Here is a 21,665-nt window from a genome sequence, read left to right as displayed (position 1 = left end):
TGTATTCTCTTCTCGTCTACACAAGTTTGTTGTCCACTTTCTGCTTCCATACAAGGCTTCACTCCAGACCGACACCAGTAGAAAAGACTTCCCCACACTTAAATTTATATTTGATCTTAACATGTATCTCTTTAAGCATTTCTTGCGCTTGGCCTCTTTAGCTTATATACTTCTGCTGTCGTCAGTTACTTAAAAAAAAATTGTTAAGTTCCTATGGGACCAAACTGCTGAGGCCATCAGTCTCTAGGCTTACACACTACTTAATCTAACTTAAACTAACTCACGGTAACGATAACACACACACCCATGCCCGAGGGAGGACTCGAACCTCCGACGGCGGCCCAGGGGGGGTGGGGGGTGGGGGTGGGGTGGGGTGGGGTGGGGGGGGGGAGCCGCGCGAACCGTGTGACGAAATCCTAACAACGAAAATAGCTACGACAGTTACTGAGGATGAGGGCCGCATAGATATAATTCCCCCTACTCTTTATTCGAAATGTTCTAGTTGCAGTCGATACATCAGGCATTTTAATCGCAGCCAAGCTTTCGATCCAAATCACGTTTACAGGAATGCAAATAAAATCCATTTGCCAATACACGTGGTAATTCAGATCCCAGTATTAATGCCACCGCGTTTTAGAAGTGCGACCATTCCCATTGCTAGTTAGCTTAAGAAACACCTGGGCTAATGAACGTTTTCTGGCTGTGCCGAGTCTAATGGAGAATTCGAAACATTGTAGGATACGTTTGCCAGCTATGTCGCCGTTTATTTCCAGGGGTGGTTCAGAATTATCCTACTAAATTTACTCGCTAATATCAGTATTTTATTAATTTGATAAACATCCCGAATGATTGTCATATAAGCGGTGACATAAAGGTAGGAAATTCATGTTTTTGAGTCCAGAAAGCTCTATGGAACAGAAACTGCAGATCATTTTGCCATTTTCATTGCGAAATTGCCGGCTTATTCATGTCTGGGGTAATAACAGAGGGCTGTTTGCCTGGGTTGTCTGATAGCGTAGTGAAAGATGTTTGGTACTGCAAGGGAGGTCTGGTTTGTTTTCGGTTCTAACCTCGATGAAGGCAGATTGACTATCAGTAAAGCAATTTTAAGAAATTCTCGCGCCCACAATACGTTTTATTGCTACCTTTATTCTGTACGGGTGCCCTGTGGATGTCAATATGAAACTCTTGTAGAATTTCATACTTGTAACTGCCTACTTTTTCCGCTTCTGTCAATAATTGAATTGACTTAAGTGTGACACTGAATGCGCATAATATTTTGCTAATTCGTTACGATCTGGGGTACTTTGTCTTACTAAAAGAGTTACGTTATCTCGATAAGCTAAAATTCATTTTTATTAGTACAGTTCATATTAATTAGCGTTTCTTCTTTCATTTATATCTTATATTTAAGTGTTGCGTTTAACACACTAATCGGCATTAATATAGTCTTACACATGATTGAAAACAGTCTGAAAAAGTTCGTATAGTTTTTCAATTTCACGCCTGTGTATATTATGTTGGCACTTCGTCGCCTTGCCTGTTATGCTGTGTAGCAAACTTTAAAGCTGTGCGGATCAGCATAACGAAAAGGCGAGGGGTCTCGCTCGTTTTGTCCACGACTGTACATCATACTGGAGCTGAATGACGTTCATTCACTGTTTAAGTGGGATGCCAGCAATTTGCTTATCTGCCCACTACTCTCTAGCCTTCTTGATTGATTTATTAACTTCAGTATCCTAAAACATAATCATTTTTTCCTTCCGTGCACATTTCGTTAACTCATACCTAAATTTCCGTTATTCCCGACATCACCACGACCCTATACTCCAAAAACAATGTTTCAATTGGACCTCCAAATCACAATGAGCCTGCAGTGAGTGGAAAACTACTTAATGGAACAAAAAATCGTATTAAATTAAAAAAAAGGAACTTGCTGCATATAGTATCCACATACGTAGATCGTCAGTTTAAATGACGGTCGCAGTTCGTCATCCACTATGGATGTTATTTTTGTGGTCTTCAGTTCATAGACTGGTTTGATGCAGCTCTCCATGCTACTCTATCCTGTGCAAGCTCCTTCATCTCCCAGTACCTACTTCAACCTACATCCTTTTGATTCTGTTTAGTGTATTCACCTCTTCGCCTCCCTCTACGATTTTTATCCTCCACACTTCCCTCGAATAATAAATTGGTGATCCCTTGATGCCTTGGAACTTGTCCCACCAATCGATCCCTTCTTTTAGTCACTACGGATATAATGAATAAAATGATTTCTTCTCTTTGTAGTTTCTGTAAAAGCAGTGATTATAACCCTCGTAACAACCACTGTTGAGCGGCGAGCATTGCTCAAGCTGCACCAGTGAAGTGGACGCTCCTCTGTCTTGCCGCAGGACTCCGCGCGCCACGTGCTCATCTGGCTGTTTGGCTTCTTCGGTACGACGTGTAGCCGCACGCTGCTGCAGATCGTCATAGTCGGCACCTTCTTCTACGTCGACTTCGTTATTGGAGGCTTCATCCTGCTCTCCGTAGCGGTCGTCCTAACAGGTGCGTTCGCTCTCTTATTACCCTTATACACTTTACCGTAGGTGTAAGAAAAAGTGATAAGCAAACATTAAGTTCTGCATTAAGCTCGGGAAAAGCCCTAGAGAAACGTAAACGATGATTAAGCAAGCATATGCAGGCGAGGCACTTTCAAGAAAAGTCGTGGTTTCGTGTGGCACGAAAGCTTTCGTGAAGACAGAGATTTATAGCAAGACGATCCCACAGCTGGTCGCCGATCTTACGCCATGCTACGTAACAGCATGTGGTACACCAGTTCTCATGGATGCACTGGGCAGTCCGCATTGAAACACCAGCAAATCCAGCAATTACAATGTGGACACCGACACGGCCATGCCATTCATTTTCATCTCCATGTCTATGCATCTTACTGTGTTGGCCCCATAGAAGGGATTAGCACGTATACACTGGTGCAATGGTGATGGTGGTGATATGACCATCAGGTACCATTTCTACACCATCGACATCTGTTATTATGCCATGTTACATGGCAGTCAGTGTTGCACCATTCGTTGTAGGCACTCTGAGCAGTCTGTGCCGGTACACTAACAAATACGGCAACTTCATTCACAGTGAGACTTTGGCACATCCATGCCATTCTACTGCATCTCTACATCTACACGTCTTACTGCGCTCATCCCATAGAAGGGATTAGCACATATACACTGGTGCTGTGTGGTGATGGTGGTAATACGACCTTCTGGTACCAGATCTACACCATCCACATATGTTCTTATGTCATGTTACATGACGGTGAGTATTGCAGCATTCATTGTAGACACTCTGGGAAGTCTGTGTTTGTACACTAACAAATATGGCACTTTCATTCACAGTGAGACTTTGGCATACCCATACCATTCTGTTACATCTCTACATATACACATCTTACTGCACTCATCCCATAGAAGGGATTAGCACATATAGACTGGTGTTGTGTTGATGGTGGCTGATATGACGTTCTGGTACCAGATCCACACCATCCACATCTGTTCTTATGTCATGTTACGTGGCAGTGAATATTGCAGCATTCGTTGTAGACACTCTGGGCTATCTGTATTGGTACACTGACAAATATGGCAATTTCATTCACAGTGAGACTTCGTCACATCCGTGCCATTCTGTTACATCTCTACATGTTACTGCACTCATCCCATAGAAGGGATTAGCACACATACACTGGTGCTGTGGTGGTGATATGACCTTCTGGTACCAGATCTACACCATCCACATCTGTTTTTAAGCCATGTTAAATGGCAGTGAGTGTTGCACCATTCGTTGTAGACACTCTTGGGCAGTTTGTGATTTTACACCAACAAATATGGCAGCTTCATTCACATTGAGGACATCGGCACATCCATGCCACTCTGTTACATCTCCGCATCTGCCCATTTTACTGTGCTGATCCCACAGAAACGACTGGCACACACACATAGCTGGTGTGGTGGTGGTGGTTGAAATGATCCTCTGATGTTAGTTCTCTACCATCCACATGTACTCTTATGCCATGTTACATGGCGGTGAGTGTTGGACCATTCATTGTAGACACAATGGGTAGTTCATCTTGTCACACTAACAAATATGGCAGCTTCATTCACAGTGAGGACTTCGGCACATCCATGCCACTCTGTTACATCTCCACATCTACCCATTTTACTATGCTGATCTTACAGAAGCGACTGGCACACACACATAACTGGTGTGATGGTGGTGGTTGAAATGATCTTCTCATGTTAGTTCTGTACCATCCATATCTGCTCTTATGCCATGTTACATGTCAGTGAGTGTTGGACCATTCGTGGTAGACAAACTGGGCAGTCCATCTTGGTACACCAACAAATATAGCAGCTTCATTCACGGTGAGGACTTCAGCACATCCATGCCATTCTGTTATGTCTCCACGTCTACACATCTTACTGTACTGATTCTGTACATGCGGTTGGCACATACACAACGCTCTGCTGCTGTCGGTGTAGATGACTATGTGACTGTCAGTAGGTATTCCTAGTTCTACACCAATTACAGTGCTCCTTTAAGGGGGTGAGCTCATAACTTACGAAACATGTGTTATGACTTGTCACAGCGTACAAGATATGTGCCAAATGAAGTTGTCTACAAAGGATGATCCAAGCATGTAGTTTTAAAATTATTAAGATTCTATAATATCCTAAACTGACTGTATTGAGTTCATACTATGTTGTCCATTCCTGTGCGTTTGCTAAACCTCTCAGTACACAGTTTTCTATGAGATGGAGGCTTCAGTGGTCTGTCAGGTGTAAGAAAGTGGACTACTGACTAATGCAAACCTATAATGGGGTCCTATGGATGTATGTCTACACAGTTACCTACTAGAGGTCATGTTTATAGATGGAGAACATCTGTGGAGGTGTACAACCAAAACTGTCTCCTCCTCTTCACACTGGACATTGGTCATTTTGTAATAGGTTGGACAAATGGTTCAAATGGCTCTGAGCACTATGGGACTTAACATCTATGGTCATCAGTCCCCTAGAACTTAGAACTACTTAAACCTAACTAACCTAAGGACAGCACACAACACCCAGCCATCACGAGGCAGAGAAAATCCCTGACCCCGCCGGGAATCGAACCCGGGAACCCGGGCGTGGGAAGCGAGAACGCTACCGCACAACCACGAGATGCGGGCAATAGGTTGGACATTTGTGTCGTAGTTTTCAATGGTTTCTGTGGAGATCGTGGAAGAAAACGCAACTGGTAAGGTGCAAGGAGCCATTTTAGGTGTTTGTATTCAGCACATGGCTTCCCAGAGGGCAGAGGGGTACGGCAGTAGCACGGCCATACGAATCTACTTACTGCCTCGGCTGAAAACTCTACCATTGTTTGGATGCGATCAAATAAAAATGCTCCTTGCTTTACGCAATGCCCCAGCATGACTATGCAACTGATGTCTGCACATATGTCTTCTGTAAGGTGCTGACACAGTTTCAACGCTAGGAATGTATTGCAATCCCACAGACACGAATATCCACGATTTTTCTACCTTCTCCAGCAAAACTGAGACTGCTGATTGGCGCTTTACATAATTTATTTATTCATTTATTTCACCTGACAAGACTAAAGCATTCAGTCACTCTTTTGCAAGAAACCACACGTACGTCGTTAATTTCACAATAGAATTCAGTGTGAACAGAACATGAGCAGTAAACATCGACGAAGTGCCTTGTCAAGAAAATAACGGCAAAGTCTTAAGAATTAATAACAGGGGAGAGCTTCACGACCATAACAAGGGGAAAGTTACGAGGCCTGCAGACAGCACCAGAGCACGACAAGAGACTTACTTGAAATGACAGATACTTAATGTTACGTAGAAGAAATGTTTTTGGTCGGTGGCACCATGGGGACGGCAGCCACACTTAAGGAATAGCACTGTGAGCCGTAAAATGTCATTCAGAGCAAGAGAGAGTTAAGCGAGAGAAGATATGGAAGGGGCATATGTACGTCATGAAGAGCGTATAGCAGGTCCAGGGCAACATTTACAACAGGCACCTTCCGCACTTCCTGAGAAACATAAAGAGTTGGCGAGGGCCCTACAACATATCGCCAAGTCTGGCAGGTGGTGAAGGGAAAACTCGGATGCAGACGTTCCGAAGAGGAAGTCGTGGCGGTTAGAGCACAGAGAAGCAGAGAATAGACAGGGCAGGCAGGTCCTAGTGGAGGTGGACAGGTAGCAGCATTGGCAGAAACAGCCAGGGTAGCTGATGACTTAGGCGTGTCCTGCCGTGTCTGCACAAGCGATTAGCACTGACAGGTCCTTTAATAGACCGAATGGTGCTAGTTAACCGCCGTCTATTTGCAAAGACTTGGTCTTTCGTGGATACAACTCATTTAGAACAGATGCATACTAGGCTGAGGATAGCCTCTGAATAAAGTCAGAAATTATAAAACAATCAAGGTTCGTCATTCAGGACTAATCCCAATCCTTAACTTTTGTAATAAGGGACTTTCAACGACACAGTCAGGCCAAGATTCCCTCTCACTTGGGGCAGCCGACTCCGTGTAGGCACTCCCTTAATCCAGAGAAATGCTCATGTTTCGGACACGACAACAGTAACGTCAAAATGAAACTCAGAGTAAGACAAAAAAAGAACGTTGATAGATTTTTACATGATCAGTACCAGAGTGTTTATTGTACCTGCTCCAGCTAGCATCGCCAACAAGAGGGTAGTGGTATTCAATTTTGTTGTGTATCATATTCCAGAGGGTCTACCATGTGTTTTCTAAGGGGTGCCGTCTATAATAGGCTGGTGGAATTCAACTGTTAAGTATAACTTACGCCAGGAGGTACAATGGGCGGTGGAATTCAGCAGTCTAGTCTGTAAAATACTATGCCCTACTATGCAGTTGATCTGAGATCTTGTGGCGATTTTGTTTCCCCAAAGTAGAAAGATATCTTAAAAGGATGTCATTTTAGGCCTCTACAGAACATACGAAAGAATGTGACCGGCATGTAAAAGGACCTACCAGTTCAAGCCTTTCAGAGCAGTTACCAAGACAATGAATCCAACAGTATACAGCAGCCGAAGCAAACTACTTTGAAGCGGAAAATATTGATGTTTGAAAAAAAAAATAAAAATTTTGGCAGATAAAAAATTAGTACTTCTCTCACACTCATCGTATACCAGGGAATAGGTTGCATGCGTTCCTCAGGGCACTGCATACTGTTCGCTGATTGTATTCTGGTGTCTAGAATGCAGTGCTGTGTGCCAGAAAGTGAGCTGGGTGTGTAGCAGCATCTGATGCCAAAAGGGAGCTAGCAGTATTGGCATGTCTAGAGTGTGACAAATACCAGCATGTTGGTGGTGTGTGTTCCAGTGGGTGCAGCCTACAGTTTGCTGGTGGTGTTCAGCTACTACCGCCAGCTGGTAGGAACTGGAATCGCCAGGAGGATCTCCCAACAGGACGACTGAGCATCACCCCGTATCCTCCTCCTGAGGACTGCGATGACAGCTGGACAGTGATCCAGCATGGTCCATTCTCCAGCGCTGTCCCCTTGCCATGTCTCTCATGCATACACCGACATTTATCACTAACAAACTTTGTATATATTTTTTAATAAACATTATGTGACAAACCTATCATTGTTGTTTTACTGTATAGCTGATTGACTATAACCAGCCACCAATAGCACTTGTAGTTAAAGTGATTGCTTAAACACTCTAAACGGTTATAATGAATGTATAGAAACTACAGGTGACTTTGTATAAGGGAACAAGTCGGCCGCTGTGGCAGAGTGGTTCTAGGCGCTCCAGTCCGGAAACGCGCTGCTGCTACGGTCGCAGGTTCGAATCCTGCCTCGGGCATGGATGTGTGTGATATCCTTAGGTTAGTTAGGTTTAAGTATTTCTAAGTCTAGGGGACCGATGACCTCAGATGTTAAGTCCCATACTGCTTAGAGCCATTTGAACCATATAAGGGAACAATATGTATGGTACAGAAATTTGTTTTCCAAATTTTTATAAGTAAAAGTAATGTAAAAGATTGAATGAAGTCTACAAGAGGCGTCCAACAAGCAATGCAACACTTTTTTTGTGAATGTAGGTTGACTTTATTCAGGACTGCAATACAACATATTATTCCCCACCCTTTTGGCTACAAAACAATTTTTCGACATAATCTCCGTTCAATGCGACGGCTTTACGCCACCTTACTGAAATGGCCTGCATGCCCACATGATACCAACCTACTGGTCGACGTCAGAGCCAATATCTTGCTGCATTGATAGCCTCTGCATGATTCCCATGGAGTGCATCCTTCGTTGCATCAAACAGATGGAAGCCAGAAGTTGCGAGATCCACGCTGTAGGGTGGGTGAGGAAGAACAAACAATCCAATAAAGTTTTGTGAGCTTCTCTAGTGTATGCAGACCTGTATAAGGTCTTGCATATTCCTGGAGAAGTTCATTTGCATTTTCATGGCAACGAATATGCTGAGGTCGTTTTTTCGATTACCTGAGGATAGCATACGCTTAAGAGCACCATTTGCTGTCCCTGCATCACGGGGTTCCCGGTCCGATTCTCAAAAAAAATGGTTCAAATGGCTCTGAGCACTATGGGACTTAACATCTATGGTCATGAGTCCCCTAGAACTTAGAACTACTTAAACCTAACTAACCTAAGGACGTCACACAACACCCAGTCATCACGAGGCAGAGAAAATCCCTGACCCCGCCGGGAATCGAACCCGGGAACCCGGGCGTGGGAAGCGAGAACGCTACCGCACGACCACGAGCTGCGGACTCCGATTCTCAGCCGGGTTGGGGATTTTCTCTGCCTGGGGACTGGGTGTTTACATTGTCCTCATCATTTCATCCTCATCATCATCATTGGTGACAGTGGCTAGATTGGATTGCGTCAAAATTTGGACTGTGACAAAATTTGGACAGTGTCAAAATTTGAATTTTGTACGGATGCTGATGACCACGCAGTTGAGTGCTCCACAAACCAAACATCATCTGAGCACCCCATCTGATGGACGAGTGTGTCAGCACAGAGACAGCCAGTTGAGCAGCGCGATGTTTTGTTGTGATCCGTCGATCCCATCGAATGAGAGTGTCCACACGTTCCAACATTGCAGAAGTCACAGCTGTGTGCGGCTAGCTGGCTCGCGAGAGATCGGACAAGTTTACAGGACCTTGTTGCGATGATGACAGAGGTCTCGCCCAACGACTCACCGTGCCTTTGTTCACTGCTAGGTCTCCGCACACATTCTGAAAATGCCTATGAATATCTGCGATGCTCTGCTTTCCCGCCAAAAGACTCTCAATGACAGATCTTTGCTTGAAACGTACGTCCGTTACAGATTGTAAGGAGCGTGTCAGAACTCTCCATTACATTGAAAACAATATATCCAACTTAAAGCTATTCTTTGCATTGTGTAAGCACTCAGATATCGATAGTAACAATCTGATGGCGAAACGTGGGAGCGCGATTCTAAGTATTGTTGTGAGACAAGGTCTGAGTGGAAGTAGCAGTGTCGGTCAACAGCTCGGAGATTGAAGACGTGTCATGCTGCCCTCACGTCGGTGATGCCAGATCTACCACACTCAAGGCATGATTTCATTTATATAGCCAGGAGAGATTTAGAGGGCTTAAATACGCTTGAAGATGGAATTCAAGGTAAAATTTGCAATCATAGCGCTAAAATAATTACAGGGTTATGCTCGTCACTGTTGGTCCGAGTTTGCAGTAATCCCCTGTTTTGCTTGTCGGTTAAAGAAGCCTCCTTATCCTTCAAATAATAAGAATTATTCTCCACATCTAATTAATAAATAAATGCTGTGTTTATTAAATGTTAATTTAACTTTGAAATTGAAATAATGTATTATTCTGACACTCTGGCATTATTGATACCTATGTCATTGTGACTGTCACTGTCTATTATTGGTTATGGGTTATGATTAGATAGATTAGATTAGTTTTTCGTTCCACAGATCCGTGCTGAGGAGATCCTCGTGGATGTGGAACATGTCAATTATTTTTTTTAAGCTGAAATAACAATACTAATAGTATGAATATATACAATACATCACTCGTTTCAATTAAAAAATTCGTGAATGGAATAGGAGTTGGCCACTAGTAAGTCTTTCAGGCTCCTTTTAAACTGATCTTCATTTGTAACTAAATTTTTTATGTTTCCTGGCAAATTATTGAAGATGAGTGTTCCTGAGTAGTGGACCCCTTTTTGAACTAAAGTAAGTGCTTTTAAGTCCTTGTGCAGATCATTTTTGTCCCTGGTATTGTATGTATGAACTGAGCTGTTTGTTGGAAAAAGAGATATATTATTTAGGACAATTTCATTAAGGAGTAAATATACTGAGAGGCAGTAGTTAGTATACCCAGTTCTTTGAAGAGGTTTCTACAGGACGTCCCTGAATTTACTCCACAAATAATACGCATTACACGCTTTTGGGCTCTGAAAACTTTTGTTCGACTTGAAGAGCTACCGCAAAATATTATACCATATGACATTATGGAATGAAAGTAGGCGAAGTATGCAAGCTTTTTCATTTTTATGTCGCGTATGTCTGCTAACACTCGAATTGCAAATACAGACTTGTTAACGCGTTTCTGCAGTTTTAAAGTTATAAATAGACTTAAATTATGAAATCCCTTCTCACAAGTTATTTAGTATTTAACAGGATCCAAGCAAAGTCCTTTTTATTAAATTCATTCTTAGTAGCAATAAGCTTTAGCCACTGCTGCTGCATGCTGCTGCGAATTGCTGTAAACCACATGGAGAAAGGCAGTCATCTAACGAGGTGAGTGCAAAACATAGGACCAAAACAGTGCAAAACTTAGGACCAAAACAGAGACACTGACACACCACAACATATCATTTACTCTAATCCAGTAAATTCCACTGCACAAGTCAGATTCTGTATCACTTGTAGATTCTTGTTCAAAAACGCAGTCACATAGCTTAAGTATTCATTGGTACAGGTTCATTTGTTCCTGTAGTTTTCCGTATTCAAATACGCAGTCAGATAGCTTTTCCAAATGTTAGTTTTAAGTTTTTCATGTAACGATCTGTTAAGGGCTTAAATGACATTCACACAACACGCACAAAGTGCTATGCAGGTTAGATTCCGTTTGCTGATAGCTCAGGTTGCTTATCGAGTCCATTTTCAATGACGAACATAGCCAATATTGGCAAGATGCAATTTTGAAGGCTACCTATAGCGCTGCCATCTATCAGAACGTCATGAAACAATAAGAGCTGAGCGGGAATATTCCACAATGCCACACAACAAATACAGCATTTCGACTGAAACTCACTGAGAGAAAAAAAAGAACTACTTTGCTTATGGAACGCCCCTTATACTTAACATTTCGACTACAGATATGCAGGGGCTTGAAATTATGTCGGTTTTCATATTTTTCTGACTTTATCATGTCAACCCCCTCTCTTCCTTCCACACGAATGACATGTATAAATCCATAAGAACGACAATCAACTCAAGGTCAATCCTTCCAAGACCCAGGCGATCATTGTAGGCAAAACCACCCCTTCCTTCCGTCTCCTCGACTTCTATCTCACCATTTATGGCCGTCCTATCGCCCTCACCCCCACCCTTAAATACCTTGCCGTCAACCTTGATCGACACCTCTCCTGGACCCTCCATCTCAGGATAATCCAAGCCAAGGCACGCTCCCGACTCAAGCTCCTGTCTGGCCGTACATGGGGTCTGGACCCCTCCACCATCCTCCACACTTATAAATCCCTCATCGACGCTATCCTCTGCTACGCTCATCCCGCCTGGATCTCCGCCCCTCCTACCTTTTACAAATCCCTTCAAATGCTAGAACTCCATGTGCTCCGCCTCGCCTATCGTATCCATCTCCCCTCCACCATGCGGATCTTATATGACCTTATTCTGTTTTCCGTTCCCACACCTCCTTCTTTTCCTCGAACAGATACAGATCCTCTACAACTCCCACAAACTTGATCTCCCTCACCCGATTGTCTCTCCCATCCTCTCCCACCCCCATCCGCTGCCGCACCTGTATTTCCACGTCCCACCTGCTCTCCATCTCTCCACTCTTCATACCCTCGCCCAAGGTGGCTTCCACCAACTCCCCCTCCCTGATGATACCCTCATCCCCTCCATCTACTCCTCCTACCAACTTTGATCTTCCTCTACAGTACCCTGTGTATTTTTCCAAGGGCACCCTCTCTCCCTTCTCTCTGTCCTCCCTCCCTCCTCCCCCCAGGCTTCCCCTATCCCCCTACCTTCTTTCCTTCGCCTCCAACCTCCTCTGCCACCGGCATCTACACTCCCCTCTCCCTCCTCCCCCCCCCTTTTTTCCCCTTTTGGCAGGTGCCCGGAGTCGTACACGTATAGTGAACTTTCGCGCGCCAGAGATCATTGTCTAGGGTTTGTGTCTGACGTCGTGTTCGTGCTCAAGTGTTCCAGTGTTTAATCGTTTGTGCTCCAACGTTCGCGTGTGTCATCCGTCATCTCTGTGTGTGTCCACGTGCCTGAACATTTTTATTTTGGACTCTGCGCCCGTGAACGGTTCCGTGTGTTTTAATTATGTATGTCTACGTTTGTATATCCACCATGTCTGTTCTGCGACTGTTTTCTTTTGTATCATTGGTTTCATCAGTGGCCGAAGAGCAGTGTAGTATGCCGCTGCTGGCCTACCTGTATCAGGTGTGTAATTAACAATAAAGAAAAAAAAGATCAACTGATGTTTATTCACGATTTTCGCGTCTTATTGCATATCATACATAAAGACTTCAAGGATACATTTTAAGATGTAGGTTTATTACAGATAGCAAGATGCATACTATTTTTGGTATTTCATTCAAACTATAGTGCAAAAAGCAAAGAAGCAAAAATTCACTTCTCGCATCCTGCTATTGAAAAATATATAGGTACATTTTTGATCTTTTTTGACTGGAACCGTAATATTAGAAGAAATAGTGGCGAAGTTTATGAAACTTGTGAGAGGATGGAAGGTGAGTGTGAGAAGTTAGAAAATAAGTACTACAAGTTGTATATCGCTGACACAAGGGCTTGCGGCAGACAAATGTCACAGTTCCTTTGCAGAACGAGGCGACGTAGAAGTAAACAGTTTTCAGGCTTTGACTCTCTAATGACGTAGGCGTATACGATACCTCTAAAACTGCTGGACTATTTTCTGCATTAAAAACGTTGTGTTGAGTTACTCACCAATTTAAGCGGTAAATTATTCAATTCTCGACTGTCGGGCAGGACTTACCTGAAACAAAAAATAGAAAGCAGCAGTTAACATCGAGCATAGGCAACAAGTATTCTGGCGTGCAACATTATGTGACATTAGGAATGTGAAAAGTCGACGACAACTAGTGAGAAAATAATGTTGTTTTAAAGTTGGTCTCTCTGTCTTATTGTCAATGACATACATAACTAAGAATGTAGTGGAGGGGCTCCATGCGAATGCATGTGGTTTTACAATTTTTAAACACCAGTATCGCTCCTAAATTAGCTAAAAATAAGTATTCATGTGAGTATGTCATGTCTGCGACAATACTGACTCTTCGCAATGAATTTTTTTGTTGTTGAGAAAAAGAACTGGAGAAACGTTTTGTGAAAAGGAGTGTCTAAAATTAAAAAAATAAAACAGTTTAGAAAAAATTGAGACACCTTCCAGTGGTGTTCGAAATCATGTACAGTAAATAAGACAGCACGGTCTACATAGTCCACATGACAGATACCATCCACTACATTTTAAACCTTTAAGATTTTAAGTTAAACGTTGACTTTAAATTCTTATTTGGCACCATTCAAACGGGCAACACACGTGTACCTATATTTATTTACTACTTTCAGACAAAATATTTCACAAAACATTTGACCATTTCTTTTGAATTTTTGTAGTTCAAAATTTTCTTACTGATAGTTGCATGTCACACCAATACAACTTTTTATGCGCGGAATAGCTAGGTCTTGAAGAGACTAACTTTTTGGCACTTTATTTACATCGCTAGCAGCCACTATTGTTGAAATATTTCAGTTTTCCGTCAAACCACTAATAAAGTTTTTCGTAATTTACTCTGACTACTTTTAAGGAATTAAACAGTTTTATGTAAAACTTGACCTCACGCTAGTCAGTTTGATAGCCAATTCGTCTATTTCCCGATTTTCGTTTGGTCATGAAAAATAGGATAAAAAGTCATTGTGTAATTTCTAGGGAGTCTTTACTTGCTCTGTTCAAATAGCACGCTGGACAGGAGTAATATCTGGTGCGCACCACGGATGTTTCTTAGGGGCGCACTCTTCATGTCTTACATTAATGACTCAGCTGATAGTGCTGTCTGAAGTCTCAGACTTTCCACCGATGAAAAGAATATTACCTATTTTTATGTAAACTACATAAATTTGTATGCAGGTAAGAATTATATATATATATTGTTCTTACCATAAGTTAATTTAAGTAATGTTAAGTCCAGGGACCGATGACAGAACAGTTACGTAGATGACCATGCAGCTTTGCTAGAAATGAAATGATAATTAAATGGATACCCTAGCTGTAAACAGGCGTCGATGTACTTCATTGGGGACATGTTGAAAATGTGTGCCCCGACCGGGACTCGAACCCGGGATCTCCTGCTTACTATCCTCTGTGCCCTCGGTGGCTCAGATGGACAGAGCGTCTGCCATGTAAGCAGGAGGTCCCGGGTTCGAGTGCCGACGGGGCACACATTTTCAACATGTCCCCAATGAAGTACATCGACGCCTGTTTGCAGCTAGGGTGTCCATTTAATTATCATTATATATTCTGTTGTGTAAGTGGTACTTTCAGAGACGTTGAATCTCTGGAAAATGAGAGGAACGGATGGCTGAAGACCGTAAGTGGAGTGTACGATCACGTGTTTTCTAGACAGCCAATATATGAAAATGAGGATTTCAACTACCTAGGAACTAATAGTCAGTAAGACTAATGTGTTAAGTTGGAGTAAATAACGTGTGGTTCCAAGCGATTAAGATTGCACAGACTCTGCAAGCATTTTCTGAGCATAGAAAAGTTGACGTGCGAACTATAAATAACGGAAGAATACCAGGCCTCTATGTTCGGAATGTTACGTAATACTAGAGGTTGGTGAGTGGACTCTGTCCCAGATCTATTTTCTGATTCTTTTGGTCTACGTAACCATTGGTCTCAGGTGACTCATTCCAGAGTACTAGCCGTTCGTTTAATTTCCTACCCCATTCATCTTTGCGTCTGTACCGCATTGAAGATATTGGCACATCATACGAAATGATGTCCCTGTGTGCTGTGTGTCTTGTTCGCCAACAGACTTTATCCATGCACTCGTGGCATTTCCTACTTCGTGTTGACGACAGTAACGTCCGCTTTAGTCTTTGCATTCAGTACACCTCGAGCCAACGAGCTGTAGTTCGTAAAAATGCTAAGCATCACAGCGCGAGAGTAAACAGAAGAAATTTATTTATTTTTTTTTTTTTTTTTTTTTTTTTTTTTTAATATGCGCCGATACCAAGACGCGTGTCCAGCGTTTAAATACTCTAAATAAACACTATGACCCGCTGGGCGCAGATATTTAAAATCATTGCCTCAGGACTTGATATCAAGAAGCTGCGAAACAGAAGAAAGAACAATCTATCTTTGATAAGAAATATTCTAGAGACTTCATTATCTTTTGTACTTTTGGTCGCCGACATGTTAAGACGTACTATATAGCATTGCTACAAGTTGTATTTTTTATTTTGTGTAAAAACTATGTGAAACGACGAACAAACCTTTCGGTAGCTCGGCTTAAGATATAATGTACTTACGCGCATGCAAGGACATTTAACTTTACGAAGGAACGGACTGACAAAGCAACGATTATTGGACTGCGCCATGCACAAAAGAAATATCAGATTAAGTCATGTATTTGTTGTGTATTTGTCAATGTTTAGAAGTTTAAAGTCAATTTGTTCAAAATATATTAATATTTTACGATGCGGTAATTTTCTTCTTATTCTTTTCTTTCATTAACCAAAAATGATGTTCAAATTGTATATGAGCTTTGTTACAGGTTCGCTCTTTATCTCGGTGTCTCGATTGTATTTGGGAGACCACTAATATGTTCAGTTTCCGATCTGTTAATCTTTCTCTTACGAAATTCCACTAATTTGCTTTCATTTCCATTTTTATATTCAAATAGGTGCGCCGGCCGCGGTAGTCTCGCTGTTCTAGGCGCGCAGTCCGGAACCGCGCGACTGCTACGGTCGCAGGTTCGAATCCTGCCTCGGGCATGGATGTGTGTGATGTCCTTAGGTTAGTTAGGTTTAACTAGTTCTAAGTTCTAGGGGACTGATGACCTAAGATGTTAAGTCCCATAGTGCTCAGAGCCATTTGAACCATCAAATAGGTGCCTTAGGTATTTTCATCGAAGATACTGATTGCCTGAAGGCAATCCAGATGAAAAGGTCAATTATTCGCGTAATCGATCCGCACGTCTTCTGAACACAATCGAGAACCGACGCATCGATGATCAATTAATAATCTCTTTTAAAGTCGTACTAAAAAACGGCAACACAGGATAGCCGCAAGTACGCAATTTAGCGTTAGGTTGCATTTTGTTAGTAAATATTACCAACCAACAGTTACAGCATCACTATTATTATTTACTACTACTTCTTATACAGTATAAGCCAGTTCCTAACGCCAGAAGGTGACGGCGCTGTACGTCGCATTCAAAATGGCGTCTGTAACGGAAGTGGGTTCCAAGCAGGCAGCAGAGTTTCATTCGGCAGAAAACCAGAAAATCACACGTATTCATAAGTGCTTTGCAGATTGTCTGTGGAGACCCGGCAGTGAACAAAAGCACGGCGAATCGTGGTGCGAGACGTCTGTAATCATCGCAACACGGTCGCACAAACCTGTCCAATCTCCAGCGTGCCGGTAGACTGCACACACCTGTGACTTCTGCAATGTTGGGACGTGCGGACACTCTCATTCGAAGTCATCGATGGATCACTAACAAACACCTCGCTGCTCCCAAATGGACGTCTCTGTTGGTAGAGCTCACAAAGCTTCATTGGACTGTTCTTTCTCATCTGCCCCACAGCTCGGATCTCCCACCTTCCGACTGCCATCTCATTGGCTTAATGAAGGATGAACTCCGTCGGAAACGGTACGTAAATGATGGGGAGCTTATTGATGCAGCAAGATGTTGACTCCGCCATCGTCTCATGGTGTGGTACCATGCGGCACACAGGGCCTCCCAGTAAGTTGACGTAAGGACGGAGATTATGTTCAAGAATAGGGTGTTGTAGCCAAAAGACTGCGAAATAATATGGTGTATTGGCATCCCGAATAAAATCAACATGAGTTCAGAAAAAAGATATGTTTCATTACTTATTGGACGTTCCTCGTATTTGGCTTGAGCCGATAAGAGCTTAAAAGAAACCTAAAAAACTTATAAAGTTATACAAAGTAATCACAATACAGAGAAACTGAACAGTGATTTACGATTATTTTCCAGCATCCTCATAGGCGAATGTTAACGTAACCATGGCAATACGCCATCTTTCATAAACACTTGTTATCATTTATACTGAAGCGCCAAAGAAAATGGTATAGGCATGCGTATTCAAATACAGAGATATGTAGACAGGCAGAATAATGCGCTGACGTCGGCAACGCCTATATAAGACAGCAAGTGTCTGGCGCAGTTGTTAGTTCGGTTACTGCTGCTACAATGGCAGGTTATCAAGATGTGAGTTTGAACGGGGTGTTATAGCCGGCGCACGAGCGATGGGACACAGTATCTCCGAGGTAGGGATTAAGTGGGGATTTTCCCTTACAACCATTTCACGAGCGTACCGTAAATATCAGGAATCCGGTAAAACATCAAATCTCCGACATCGTTGCGGCCGAAAACAGATCCTGCTAGAACGGGACCAACGACGACTGAAGAGAATCGTTCAACGTGACAGAATTGCAACGCTTCCGCAGATTTCAATGCTGGGCCATCAACAAGTGTCAGCGTGCGAACCATTCAACGAAACATCATCGATATGGGCTTTCGGAATCGACGGCTCACTCGGGTACCCTTGAAGACTGCAAGACTCAAAGTTTACGCCTCGCCTGGGCCCGTCGACACCGACATTGGACTGTTGATTACTGGAAACATGTTGCCTGGTCGGACAAGTCTCGTTTCAAACTGTGTCGAGTGGATGGACCTGTACGGATATGGAGACAACCTCATGAATCCATGGACCCTGCATGTCAGCAGGGGACTGTTCAAGCTGGTGAAGGCTCTATAATGGTGTGTGGCGTGTGCAGCTGGAGTGACGGGGGACCCCTAATACGTCTAGATACGACTCTGACAGGTGACACGTACGTAAGCATCTCGTCTGATCAGCTGCATCCATTCAAGTTCATTGTGCATTCCGACGGACTTTGGAAATTCCAGCAGGATAATGCGACACCCCACACGTCCAAAACTGCTACACAGTGGCTCCAGGAACACTCTTCTGAGTTTAAACACTTCCGTTGGCCACCAAACAGGCCAGACATTATCACTATTGAGCATATCTGGGATACCTTGCAACGTGCTCTTTCGAATTTATGGACAGCCCTGCATGATTCATGGTGTGAATTCCGTCCAGCACTACTTCAGACATTAGTCGAGTCCATGCCACGTTATTCTGCGTGCTCGCGGGGGCCCTACACGATGTTAGGCCCATGTGACAGTTACTTTGGGTCTTATAACTATTATAGTTGTACTAACTACAATTACACTTTATTATTACATACGTATTAGATTCTCGTCCCTAATTATATTATATACCGAAAATTCATTATCTATAAAGACAAAGTCTCAAAAATCAAGAATTATTTTTACTATATACGTAATAATTTCAACAATAGGATTGTATATAGGCTACACACATTTTAAAAAAAATGGTTCAAATGGCTCTGAGCACTATGGGACTCAACTGCTGAGATTATTAGTCCCCTAGAACTTAGAACTAGTTAAACCTAACTAACCTAAGGACATCACAAACATCCATGCCCGAGGCAGGATTCGAACCTGCGACCGTAGCGGTCTTGCGGTTCCAAACTGCAGCGCCTTTAACCGCACGGCCACTTCGGCCGGCTACATATATTTCCCTAAATATTGTTGCATGTATGTAAGTTGTGGTTGTTTTTGTTACTGTTGTCTTCAGCAAAAAGACTGATTTGACGCAGCTTTCCTATCGGATCCAGTGCAAGCCTCTTCATCTCCGAATACCTAATGCGATATCCAGTTCAACCTGCTTATTGCATTCCTCTCTTGGTCTCTCTCTAGACTTCTTGAGCTAACGTCTGAGGGTCATTGAGGAAATTTCCGAGGTGGCGCTCATCTGCTTCTGGTACAGAATGTTCGGCAACCACCGCGTCCTGGAGCAGGCTTAGCAGGAAGGCGGCTGGCTGACTCAGCTGGAGGGGTGGAGGGTTTGCACAAAGCGATAGCTGGAGCAGACGCACTTCAATGTGTCACAGTAGGCTCTCGGCTAGCAACTCGGCACCAGATAGACGAGGCAAAAGAGGCGACAACAGGGCCATCAAAATCGGAACTGTAAGTAAGTCATCTCTATTTTCTGGGGTGGTTATTCTAAATGCAAACGGTGTATACTCTGGAATGAGATTTTCACTCTGCAGCGGAGGGTGCGCTGATGAGAATCTTCTTGGAAGATTAAAACTGTGTTCGTAGGAGAGCCTCTGTAAAGTTTGGGAAGTAGGAGACGAGGTACTGGCAGAAGTAAAGCTGTGAGGACGGGGCGTGAGTCGTACTTGGGTAGCTCAGAAGGTAGAGCACTTGCCCGCGAAAAGCAAAGGTCCCGAGTTCGAGTCTCGGTCCGGCATACAGTTTTAATCTTCCAGGAAGGTGTATGCTCTGGTTCAGAAATAATAATTCGTTGCGTTTGTGTTTCCGTCTGAAAGGGAATCGACTGTAGCAGCGTACAAGATATAAAAAAAATAGTACGACTATAGTTTCATGTTAAATTCGATACTCCGGCGTAGTGCACTGCCTGTCAATTGCTAAGGAAGAGGGATATTGTTGGACAGCAATAATCGAGGCGAATGATGGACGGCATGAAACGCAGTACGTAGGTAATAGAGGCGGAGTTATGTATTCATGGCGACAAATGGTACAGATTTTACAACGTGAGGAGAAAGCAGGATGACAGACATAAATAACGTTCTGTTCGACACTGGTCAGTCTCGCAACATAGAGGACCATATCGGCCACTCACAAGGCAAACTCCCCATCCCCCCCCCCTCCCTCCCTCAGATTTAGCGGCAAGATGGCCCTCAAAAACCGAACATAGTTCAAGCACGGAAACAGGAAAAAGGTGTACTGAACTGTGGGGAAAAGAAGAAAAATAGTAACAGTGAATGGTCCAGAATCAACATGTGCAACATCGAGCGACCTTTAATGAACGTGGCATCGTGGTCGTGCGGTCATGTTGATGGACTGTCCGGTTCCAAATCTCCCTCATGCACCATGTTTTTTTATTTTTTTTGCGAAATTATGAACTGTCCGACTGGTTATTGATGTGTCTGTTCGCTGCATTCAAATTTGTGTCTGTGTCGTGGTGTAACGTACGTTTGCAACAGCGAGGTGTAAGGAAGGGACCTCCAGATGTACGTACCTCTTATTTGTTCTACACACGTACCACTTATTTGTTCTACACACGTACCACATGTTATGACACTTGGGTGCCGTTTTGTAAGTTTTGACTCTTTATTCCCTTTCTTGTAATACGAGACGCGACAATAAAGTAATGAGACTGATGTGAAAAAAAAATGTTGCTTACCGTTATAGTCACGTTTAGTGTTGTCTGCTTCAAAATAGTTCCCTTCTGATTGTACACACTTTTTCCAGCGCTTCTGCCATTGATTGCCATTTCCGGTACTCATCCTCTGTAATACCCTCCAAGACCCTAGTCGCAGCTTTTTGGACATCTTGTGTTGTTTGAAAATGGTCTCCCTTTACCGCCGTTTTGACTCTTGGAAATCGAAAAAAGTCGCATGGAGTGATATATGGTGAATAAGGTGGCTGTGGTAGTACTGAAATTTGTTTTGAGGTTTAAAATTGCTGTACTGACAGAGCAGTATGGGATGGCGCATTATCGTGATGCAGAATCCAACTATCAGCAATGTTATTATTAGACGAACCGTTTCTCGACTGATGTTCATTTCTACTGAAATCATTTTCAGCGATAATATTCGATCAGATCGTACAAGTTCACGCACCCTGGCCAAGTTGACATCCGTCCGTGAGGTTGATGATCGTCCACTGCGGTCTTTATCTTCAACATTCGTTCTGCCTTCACTAAACATTTTATGCCAACGAAAAACTTGAGCTCTTGACATAACGTCCTCTCCAAAAGCTTACTGTAAGTTGTCGTCGAGTTTTCACCCATTTTAACACAAAAAGAAATGACATACCGTTGCGCAATATTATGCGATTCCATTTCCGTGACGAGTGACACAAACACGTGTTAACTTATTACAGCACAACTCACGACTGAGCAGTTGCATCGATGTGCTGCTTGGACTAGAAGCAGCTTATGGACCAAGA

The 21,665-nt window shown here is 43.1% G+C and overlaps 1 protein-coding gene across 1 annotated transcript in view; it reads left to right on the top strand.

The window, feature by feature from the left end:
- LOC124551088 overlaps nt 1-7,673 on the top strand; it is a 46,671-nt gene extending 38,998 nt beyond the window's left edge. Inside the window, exons 5-6 of the mRNA XM_047126018.1 lie at nt 2,394-2,547; nt 7,411-7,673. Coding sequence (XP_046981974.1) covers nt 2,394-2,547; nt 7,411-7,505 — 249 coding nt within the window. The 3' untranslated portion in view covers nt 7,506-7,673. The remainder of the gene's footprint in view (nt 1-2,393; nt 2,548-7,410) is intronic.
- The last annotated feature ends 13,992 nt before the right edge of the window (nt 7,674-21,665 follow it).

This window comes from Schistocerca americana, chromosome 9 (assembly GCF_021461395.2).
Source record: "Schistocerca americana isolate TAMUIC-IGC-003095 chromosome 9, iqSchAmer2.1, whole genome shotgun sequence".
Lineage (NCBI taxonomy): Eukaryota > Metazoa > Arthropoda > Insecta > Orthoptera > Acrididae > Schistocerca > Schistocerca americana.
This window is presented reverse-complemented; position numbering and strand designations above follow the sequence as displayed.